Source organism: Neomonachus schauinslandi, chromosome 5 (genome assembly GCF_002201575.2).
Source record: "Neomonachus schauinslandi chromosome 5, ASM220157v2, whole genome shotgun sequence".
NCBI lineage: Eukaryota > Metazoa > Chordata > Mammalia > Carnivora > Phocidae > Neomonachus > Neomonachus schauinslandi.
Window position 1 is genome coordinate 160,198,011 of NC_058407.1, and position 10,527 is coordinate 160,208,537.

The following is a 10,527-nucleotide window of genomic DNA, read 5'->3' on the forward strand; positions in this document are numbered from 1 at the left end:
CCTGAGCCGAAGGCAGTCGCTTAACCAACTGAGCCACCCAGGCGCCCTGAATAAATAAAATCTTAAAACTAGTTTGTCTTTAAAAAAGCAAGCAAACAAACAAAAACCTCTGCCCATCTCCTCAATCTCCCAAGAACTTCCTACTTCCCCTCCCCATCCTCTGCCCACTCAACCCAGAGATGGTGACTCCGGCCCCAGAGGGGACCCCTCTGCTACTCTCATCAGCTGGCTTCCACCCCAAGCACTCCTTCCCCAGGTCTCCATTTGCCCTTTTTCTGTGCTCAAACATCACCTCTTCTGTGACCCTTTCCTAATCCCCAGCCAGGGGTGTCCGTATGTGCCCCCCACTACATTGGGAGCACTTCAGTGGCTGAATCTATCAGACCCCCAGACCCCCTGACTTAGTAGTTCGCAGGGAATGTGGTTGAATTCATGCAGGAAGGCGCACTACTAGATGGTGGGGGGGTGGGGGGTGGGGCGCCTGGGTGGCTCAGCTGGTAAAGCGTTTCAGCTCCGGTCATGATCTCTTGAGTCCCCGGATCAAGGCTCCCTGCTCAGAGGGAAGCCAGCTTCTCCCTACACGCCCCCTCCCCCCGCTCGCTCATTCTCTCTCTTGTGCTCGGGCTCTCAATCTCAAATAAATAAATAGATAAATAAATAAATAAATAAATAAGTAAAATCGTAAAAAAAAAAGGTGGGTGAGGGAGTGGGATGTACACACAAGGACACATGATGGTGCCCAAACTCTGGGGACACCGGGCAGGCTGTGCAAGTGGGGGACCGTCGAAGGGCATCAATCGCGCGTGTACTGGGGACACTGGCGGTGCACACCCTGGGGCATTCATCAGGGTGTGCACATGAGGGGGCAGCTGTCTGTGGGCATGGGATATGCTAGGCCCTGGACTCCCAGACTGAGACCCTTCCCCACCCTCACCGGCAATCCTTGCTCTGCGGGTGGGGAGGGGGGGAAGGGCAGTAGGTCTGAGCTAGGGCTGAGGTGTCTAGCAGGTGCTAGAGAGGCCGATTCCGCTGGGGAGGTGACACACGCCCAGCTGCCACCCCACATCCCCCGCCCTGGGGCGGGAATGAGGGATAGCTGCCACGTTATCGGGGACACATTTCCTGGGAGCCCAAGGCCTGACTCACAGAGGCCCGGGAGGGATGGGCCCTATTCCCGGGCTTCCCTCAGTCCCTCAGCCTGCCCCCAGCAACCCCACAAGGCCACGTGCCTGTGTTTACACCTTTATTGTCCGCTGCCCCCAAGGGCTCCCGAGCCCTCAACAGCCGGGCGCTGAGGCCCGATTACCCGAAGGGCCTGGAGCCCAGGTGGGCGGGGCGCTCCGGCGGCTCCGGCGGGGGAACAGAGCCGGTTGGGCCACATTCCAGCCACACTGGGCGGGAAGTGGAGGGCCGGAGGGGGTGGGGGGGTAGGAGAAGGACAGGCCCCCCCCCCCCCCCCCCCCGCCCCCGCCCCCCCCCGCCCTGGATCAGGGGGGTTAGTAGCAGCAGGAATAGAGCAGCCTGGGGGGAGCCTGAGGCGCTGGCCATGTCGGGGGGGCACAGGTCGCTGCCTTCAGGGGGCCAGTGAGGGTAGCCACTGGGAGGCAGGAAATGGGCCTCCCCCACTGTCTGGGAGATCCAGGCCTCTTCGGGGCCAATGGCAGCAAATAGCTCCCGGCTCCCTCGAACAGCCATGCCCACGAGGACCCAGGAGCCTCGCTCGGTCAGGCACAGGAGCGGAGGTGCCGAGGTCACCTGCATATCAGAGCCAAGCCCCAAAGGGTCTCTCACCCTTCCTCCTGATTCCCTGCCCTGGCCCCTGGTCTCTCTCAGGTCCGGCCAGGAAGCACTGCTTCTTCCCGCTTGGGGCCCAGCACTCAAGAATTCCAACCCTGTTCTCTCTCTAGGGTCCAGCTGCCCATCACTGCCGCTCCCCTCCCTTTACCTCACATCTGTCCTCCTGACCCTCCGAATACAGAACACAGAGAGTCCCAGGGGGCAGAATGCCCTGATAGAGACAGTGACAGAGTCGTGGCATCAAGATGGAGACAGCTGCGGCCACAGGGACTAGAGAGGAGAGAGGGGTTGTCGCAGGGCTTCTGGCCTTCAGTCACGTCTCACCCCCCAGGACCCTGGGCTCTCACCTCGGTCCTGGGGGTCCTTCCAGCCCAGCACCCAACAGCTGGCCCCCAGGGGGATACCCCCTGGGTGAAGGCAGATGGGCAAGGCTGATGGCGAGGGTTCCACCCGGGAGCTCAGCTCCAGGAGGGCAAAGGGGGGCCGAAGTCCCAGGTGCCGGGGCAGGCGGATGCTGATGACCAACCGGGATACCTGGTGGCCCTGTGGGAGGGGGCTGGCCCCTGCCCGGCCCAGGTACACTTCAACATAAGGCACTGTTGTAGAGCCTGGCCTGTTGGAACAAAGCCCAATGTCACCTTCTCCTTCCCCAGTCGCTGTAAGCCCTTTTCCAGTGCAGGGGACAGGGCAGAATGAACTCCATTCATCAGGGGCAAGGTCACTCCATTCATAATTCCTCCTTCCAAATCTCTCTTCTATCTCAAAACGCTTGTCGCCGTTCCCTGTACCCTAAGAGCCCCAAAGGGAGAATATCCCACTATTTGAAGGTCCTTTTGCCCATCTCTCAATTTTTCCTTCTTGTCCAAGAGATGGGTGAGACCCACCTGAGGACACAGTGAGTGGCTGCCAGAACCCAGCCTGGGGCCACCAGGATCCCAGTGCAGACTCGATCTCCAGCTACGTGCACCTCTGCCAGCCAGGGCCACAGGACCCCCATCACAGCGGGCTCTGGTCTCAGGCCACAGGCTAGGGAGAGGAGGTGACCACTTAAGTGGGGGCTCCACAGCTGACCCCTGAAGACCCTACCATGGATCTTAGCCCATGTAGGAGCCTCTAAGTCCCAAAGCCCTATGGAGACTTTAAGCCCCAAGCCCTCACCACCATGTTCTGTGGGGGGGGGACAAGTGTGTGTCTCGGTCTTCTCCCCCTCAGGGCCCCAGTCCCAGGTCAGCTGGTCTTCGAGGTAGGCTCCCCGAGTCACACGGCTGATCCACGGGCCATGGGTCTGCAGGGGGTGGAAGACTCTGGGACGTAGGCAGCCACTGGAGAGATCGCTGATTCCAGCCAGGAACCAGGTCCCCTCCTCCTGACACAGAAGACTCCGATGAGAGTAGTTCTGTAGCAAGAGTGTGCGCGCGTGGGTAAGAGGCTCTCAGAGGTCCTGGGGCTTTCCTGTACCCCACTCTCTCTCCGTACTCAGACATAACAAGTCCCACCGCCTCCAAGCCAGGCTCCAGTACTAATCTGTATAAGTCAGCCCTCACTTTAGGATTCTCTTTAAACCTAGGGGTAGCGATGGGGCGCCTGGGTGGCTCAGTCGTTAAGTGTCTGCCTTCGGCTCAGGTCACGGTCCCAGGGTCCTGGGATGGAGCCCCGCATCGCGCTCCCTGCTCCGCGGGGAGCCTGCTTCTCCCTCTGCCTCTCCCCCTGCTTGTGTTCCCTCTCTCGCTGTCTCTTTCTCTGTCAAACGAATAAATAAAATCTTAAAAAAAAAACAAAACAAAACACCTAGGGGTAGCGAGAAGGCCAGACCCAACTCAGGCGCCTCCCCGAAGTCCTCCAGGGCCAGACTCCGCCCCCAGCGCCTTCAGGACCCGCCTTAATCTCCGTCCTGGCCCCAGAGCGCTCGGCCTCATTCCCAGGCCCTCGCAGACCCTGCCCCCCACCGCCCCCCCATTTCGGTCCCGCAGGCCCCGCCCCCGTTGCTCACCCAGCAGCGGCCCGCCTCCTCCTCCTCCTGGTAGGCGGGGCAGAGCGCGTGCGGCGGGTCTCCCGGCGGCGGCACCGACGCCCCCTGGCGGCCGTACAGGCAGTGACACCACCAGCCGCTCAACAGCTCCGCCTCAAGCTGTGTGTTGGGGCCAGGCGCAGGTTCTGGAAGGGAGAAGGGAGAAGGGAGGGAGCCGGCGCTGCGGCGGAGTCCCGCCCGACTCCGTCCAGCCCCGCGCGGGCCCCCTGCTCACCCCCGCGACCCCAGAGAGCCAGGCGGCAGCGGCTCCTGGGCAGGAAATAGTGTTCTGGGTGAGGTAGGCACACTGGCCGCGGGGCCGTGCTCAGGTTCACCGGCGCTCGCAGCTGCAGCAGCGCCAGGTCCGAGGCGTCGTCCCACGAGGCATTCTCGTGCGGCACGAGGCGCGCCACCAGCTCTGCGCGCGGACGCGAGGGCAGCAGCACGCGCCAGTTGTCCCGGTCGCGGGGCGGGCCGTCTGAGTTGATGGGGCTGCGGGATGGGGGAAACTGGGGACGTGGGCTGGATCCTGCACACTCTGCCCGAAACCACGCACGTCTGGCTTGGACTTTGGACTTCCAGAGAACTGTGCACTCAGCCCGCAGCATCCTCGATCGAACTTATACTGCCCCCTACTCGCCGCCAGTAGACAAGGACCCCGCTTTGCAAGCTGGATCCTACACCTGCCAGTGAGACCCCGCACTCCAGACCGATGTGCCCCTCCACCCCCACTCCTACCCTACACAGGGGATGTGCCTACCTCACCCAGAACACGGTTTCCTGCCCAGGAGCCGCTCCACGCCCCCACCCCTCCACCCCTACTCCTACCCTATACAGGGGAAGGGCAGGGGACAGGTAGATAATGTCTCAGGCCGATGGGGGGGGGAGGGGCAAGAACATGTCTGAGACTGGGTTTTCACTCACTCCAGAAAGCAACTGGCAGGTGCCAAGACCCAGCTTTCAGACACCAGCGCCCCATGGCAGGGTCTGGATCCTGGCACCATCACCTGGGCCTCCCAGGGCCAGGCCCCTGGCCTCGGGGCCTTGCCGCACTCTGAGGGGTGAGAGGCCTGGGTCAGGGGGCCTCCCAGACCCCCAGCAGTTTCCACCCCAACTCAAATCTCCCATGTCCAGCCACCATCTAAGGGTCCTGCTCCCTCACCTGGCAGGGCAATGGTGCAGTTCTCATCCCTGGGCTCCCAGGGATCTGACTGGGGCTCCCAGGACTGGGTGGGAAAGGCAGGCCCAGGCTCTGAGCCTATCACCTGTTCCCGTATCCATGCCTCATAGGGAGCCACTGCAGTGAAGACTCCAGGGCGGTTCCTTCGTCCACAGCCAAAGCCAAAGCTGGTGATTCCCGCCTGGAACCATCGGCCACCTTCCTCACAGACCAGGGGCCCCCCAGAGTCTCCCTGGTGATAGATAATTCAGGGTCAGGGATCAGCCTGGGGACCCACCACCTTATACTGGGTCACCTCACAAAGGTTCTACACCTCTTCTTGTTGCCCAACATAGAGCCACCTTCTAGAAATCTGCCCTGTCTGAGCCTTGTCCTCTGCATTCCCTACAACTCTAAACAGAAGAAAGCCTTGTAAGGCAGAAAGGCTGATGAGCATTAAAGGCCATGCTACAGAGACCTGCAGGTCTCATTCAGAGCCAAATGATTCTTGTTCAATAAATGGCTCAAATAAACCCTGTTTTGGGTTTCTAAGTGCACCCAGTTGTTAAAGTAAATCAGAGATGCCAACATTCAGGAGCAAGAGGCTGTTGTTAGAAATAAGCTGTTAGAAAAGCAGCAAGGGGGCGCCTGGGTGGCTCATTGTTTGATCATGATCTTTCATGGTCCTGATCTTGGGGTCATGGGATCAGGCTCTGTGCTCAGCAGGGAGTCTGCTTGTCCTTCTCCCTCTGCTCCTCACCCCGCTTGCACACTCTCCCTCACTATCTATCTCTAAAATAAATAAGATCTTTTTAAAAAATGCAGCAAGAAGGGATAGTTTGAAATCGAGTAAGCAGGAAGAACTACAATGAACAAACACTAAAACAACATTGTTCCTAAGACATCTTCTGTAGTCTCGGTCAGGCATCTCTGTGACCTGAGGAGGTCCCAAGGAGGGCTCAGAATCATTGAGAACTGCGCTGTGCAATATGGTAGATGTATCCACATGTGGCTATTTAAATTTAAATTTAAGCTAAATAAAATGTAAAATTCAATTTTTCAGTCATACTGAAAATATTTCAAATATTCACTAGTCAATGTGGCTAGTGACTACCATACTGGACAGCGCAGATATAGAATATTTTCATCATTGTAGGAAGTTCTAATGGACAGGGCTTGGTTTAGAGGAATTTGAACTGTTTGCAACCCTGTTCAAGAAGGGAACCTCTTGAGGGTCAAGGGCTGGGAGGGACCCTGAAGACTATCTAGCTTGAATCCCCATCACCACCATGCATGCTTGAGCGCCCTCAAAAATGTGTGCCAATGGGGGCGCCTGGGTGGCTCAGTCAGTTAAGCAACTGACTCTTTTTTTTAAAAAGCTTTATTTATTTATTTATTTATTTATTTATTAAAGGATTTATTTATTTATTTATTTGACAGAGAGAGAGAGAGATAGCAAGAGCAGGAACACAAGCAGGGGGAGTGGGAGAGGGAGAAGCAGGCTTCCCACCGAGCAGGGAGCCCGATGCGGGGCTCGATCCCAGGACCCCAGGATTAGGACCTGAGCCGAAGGCAGATGCTTAATTACTGAGCCACCCAGGCGCTCCTATTTATTTATTTATTTATTTTAAGATTTTATTTATTTATTTGAGAGAGAGAGAGAGAGAAAGAGAGCATGAGTGGGATGGAGGGTGGAGCAGAGGCAGAGGGAGAAGCAGACTCCCTGCTGAGCAGGGTGCAATGCGGGACTTGATCCCAGGACCCGGAGATCATGACCTGAGCCAAAGGCAGATGCTTAATGGACTGAGCCACCCAGGCGCCCCTATTTATTTGTTTTAGAGAGAGAGAGAGCGCAGGGAGGGGCAGAGGGAGAGGGAAAGGGGAAGCGGACTTCTGGCTGAGCAGGGAGCCCAGATGCAGGGTGATCTCCCAAGCAGGAGATCATGACCTGAGCCCAAACCAAGAGTTGGATGCTCAATGCCTCAAAGCATCTGACTCTTGACTTTGGCTCAGGTCATCATCTCAGGATGGTGGGATGGAGTGTAGAGTCTGTTTCTCCCTCTCCCTCCCCCTGCTTGTACTCTCTCTCTCAAATAGATAAATAAATAAATCTTAAAAAGAAATGTGTGCCATTGGAGGGAAGTTTCTGGGGAAAATGTTTAAAATATGCTATGTGTTGGCTTTCAGCAAGGTATCTGGAAACCTCTGTAAAGGATTAATCCTTCTACTTTTTAAAATTTTATTTTAAAGTAATCTCTAGGGGCACCTGGGTGGCTCAGCCCTTAAGCGTCTGCCTTCGGTTCAGGTCATGATCCCAGGGTCCTGGGATGGAGCCCCGCATCTGGCTCCCTGCTCCGCAGGAAGCCTGCTTCTCCCTCTCCCACTCCCCCCTGCTTGTGTTCCCTCTCTCGCTGTGTTTCTCTCTGTCAAATAAATAAATAAAATCTTTATATATATATAAAAAATAATCTCTACACCCAATGTGGGGCTCGAACTCACAACCCTGAGATCAAAGAGTCCCACGCTCTATGGACTGAGCCAGCCAGGCACCCTGAATTAACTCAATTTTTTAAAAAAATAACTGGGGCGCCTGGGTGGCTCAGTCATTAAACGTCTGCCTTCGGCTCAGGTCATGATCCCGGGGTCCTGGGATCGAGCCCCGCATTGGGCTCCCTGCTCTGCGGGAGGCCTGCTTCTCCCTCTCCCACTCCCCCTGCTTGTGTTCCCTCTCTCGCTGTGTCTCTCTCTGTCAAATAAATAAAATCTTTAAAAAAAAAATTTAAAAAAAATGAAAAAATAACTGTTTGCTGAATAGCTACTAAGGAACAGATGCTGTGCTGTAGACTGGGATGTGGGATAATAATAATAATAGCTAATACTTATTTAAGCTCCTATTAAAGATCAGGCACTATCCTAAGTATTACAAATTCATGTACTCATCATAACCACCCTATGAGGTAAGTAATTCTATCATCTCTGTCTTCCAGATGAGAAAGTCTGGACATGTGGAGGTTAAATAATTCAGCCAAGGTTCCACAGCTCATAAGCGGTGGTGCTGGACTTTTTTTTTTTTTTAAGATTTTATTTATTTATTTGAGAGAGAGAATGAGATAGAGACAGCATGAGAATGGGGGAGGGTCAGGGGGAGAAGCAGACTCCCTGCTGAGCAGGGAGCCGGATGCGGGACTCGATCCCAGGACTCCAGGATCATGACCTGAGCCACCCAGGCGCCCCGGTGGTGCTGGACTTCTAACCAGGCTGACTCACTCTAGAGTCCGACATGTAACCTCTGCATTGGACTGCCATAAGTAACATAAGCCCTCTTGTTGAGCCCCGAGTTCTGTCCATTTATAATCTTCTCATCAGTCCTATCCATTGGCAATCTTGCCCTCTTTTTGCAGATACGAGAGAGATGAGCTTGGTCTATTCCTCTTGTTTCCTATTGGTTACAGGGCTCTTCCTGGCCCTGCGGGGCAGATGCAGCGGCCTCCCCTCACCTGGCAGGTGTCCCTGCGGCCCCCCGGGTAGCCGGCACAGAGCATCCCTGGCAAGAGCTGGAAAGTGAGGTTGAAGGGGCCAGGCCGGGAATAGAGACACTGACAGGCGTCCTCTCCCAGCAGCCTTAGCTCCACTTCTTGTAGCACCCATGGGAGAGGCAGGTGCTCTGCGGGCAGAATGGGAGAGCAAATGCTCTGAGGCAAGTATGAAGTCCCCTGGTCCCCAGCTCAGCGTTGTGCCCTCCAGGCACCTCCTGAACATCTCTGCTTAGATGTCCCATGGCACCTGAGCCTGCTACATCCCAAACCAGTCATTATCACCTCCTGCTCCTCTCTGTTCTTCCCACATCCTCCGCTCAGGAATGGCCCCATAAGCACCTAGTGAGAGCTTCCACGGATGGTTGTGCAGTGGAGAAAGGTATCCAGACGACAAATAATGCATGTGGGGGCTAAAATCACTCAGCTCTATGCCCCCATAGGGGTTGTGTAGTCTTGAGAGGGCACCCTTTTCAACAAAGATGCCATATAGACTAGCGTGGTCCCATACCAAGTTGCCAAGCATGGAGTCTGGGTGTCAGCTTTGACCTCCGTCTCAGCTTCCCCTCCCCAGCCAGTTCCCAAGTCCTGAAAACCTCTCATGTGTGACCTCTTGGATTTTCACTGCAACTGCCCTAGTTCAGGAGGCACAACTTTGGGCCTGGATGATTGGCCCAGGCTCCTCACTGGTCCATTCCCCAACCCACCCTTCACTTGTTGCTGACAGAGGCATGTTCTTTTTTTTCTTTTTTTTAATTATTATTATTATTATTTTTAATTTAAATAGGTTCCACGGCCATTGTGGAGCCCAACGCGGGGCTTAAACCCACGACCCTGAGATCAAGACCTGAGCTGAGATCAAGAGTTGGATGCTTAACCGACTGAGCCACCCAGGGACCTCATGACAGAGGAATGTTTTCAAAGCTCAGCTCTGATCTTACCAAGAACAATCAATGGATCCCACTGTCTACATCTGAGGCCTCAGCCCTTTCCTGAGGTGACCCTGCCTTTGATGGAAACCAAGTCTCAGAATCCAGGAACGGGTGGGGGAGAGTTGTGGATAGAGCTCCTTCCCTTCCCAGAATCCTGAGAGGTCAGGTGACGGTGAGGCTGTGCTTGAGGGTCATCCAGGGGGGTTTGGGGATTGTCTTAGGGACCCTGGGAGCTGGTGGGGTACTCTGGCCCTCGGTTTGACCTTAAGGCTTTCATGGTCCAGCCCTAGCAGCTTTTGCGGCCTCTGTTACCTATGCTCCTTCTATTCCAGCCTGGCAACCTGGCCCTTCTCCATCTAATATGTCTCATCTGGGTCCCCAGAGTGGCCTCCATCTCCCCCCACCTTTCTGTAATGCTAACTTATGTCCTCTTTACAAAACCTCCCCAGAAATCTCCTGTTCTGGGTGCCCTTTGTCAGGATGGTCTGGGCCCATCCACACAGACTTCCTAGGTGCTCAGAATGACCCTTTCTTGTCATCTCCTGCCCTGATGGGGCCCCTCCAAGCACAGGCTGTGGCATCTCCTCCTCAAGCACCCTTGCCAAAGCCCTGGGCACTACACAGGTCTGATCATGGCACATGCAGAATAAATGTGGGGGCCTCGCTAACATGGAAAGGTAGCGCTGGATAATGGGGATGATGGGGAATGAGAAAGTGGTCTACTTCCCCCCACACCTTCTAACATAGTGTTTGTTTATCTACTGACTTTATAGCTTGTCTACCTATTAGAACTTAAGTTCTGAGAAGGCAGGGAGTTTTGCTTGTTATGTTCACTGGCATATCTCTAAGTCAGTGCCTGGCACAAGAAGGTGCTCAAAATCTTTAAAAAAAATTAAAAAAAAAAAAAAAAGGGCGCCTGGGTGGCTCAGTTGGTTAAGCGACTGCCTTCAGCTCAGGTCATGGTCCCAGGGTCCTGGGATCGAGTCCCGCATCGGGCTCCCTGCTCTGCGGGGAGCCTGCTTCTCCCTCTCCCACTCCCCCTGCTTGTGTTCCCTCTCTCGCTGTGTCTCTCTCTGTCAAATAAATAAATAAAATCTT

The 10,527-nt window shown here is 55.2% G+C and overlaps 1 protein-coding gene across 1 annotated transcript in view; it reads right to left on the reverse strand.

Annotated features, from left to right (window-relative positions):
* Nucleotides 1-1,302: 1,302 nt before the first annotated feature.
* PRSS36 (serine protease 36) overlaps nt 1,303-10,527 on the reverse strand; it is an 11,946-nt gene continuing 2,721 nt past the window's right edge. Inside the window, exons 6-16 of the mRNA XM_021688076.2 lie at nt 8,462-8,628; nt 4,968-5,217; nt 4,730-4,859; nt 4,041-4,297; nt 3,788-3,951; nt 2,956-3,193; nt 2,682-2,823; nt 2,145-2,410; nt 1,946-2,067; nt 1,482-1,755; nt 1,303-1,391 (exon numbers count right to left, since the gene is read on the reverse strand). Coding sequence (XP_021543751.2) covers nt 1,303-1,391; nt 1,482-1,755; nt 1,946-2,067; nt 2,145-2,410; nt 2,682-2,823; nt 2,956-3,193; nt 3,788-3,951; nt 4,041-4,297; nt 4,730-4,859; nt 4,968-5,217; nt 8,462-8,628 — 2,099 coding nt within the window. The remainder of the gene's footprint in view (nt 1,392-1,481; nt 1,756-1,945; nt 2,068-2,144; nt 2,411-2,681; nt 2,824-2,955; nt 3,194-3,787; nt 3,952-4,040; nt 4,298-4,729; nt 4,860-4,967; nt 5,218-8,461; nt 8,629-10,527) is intronic.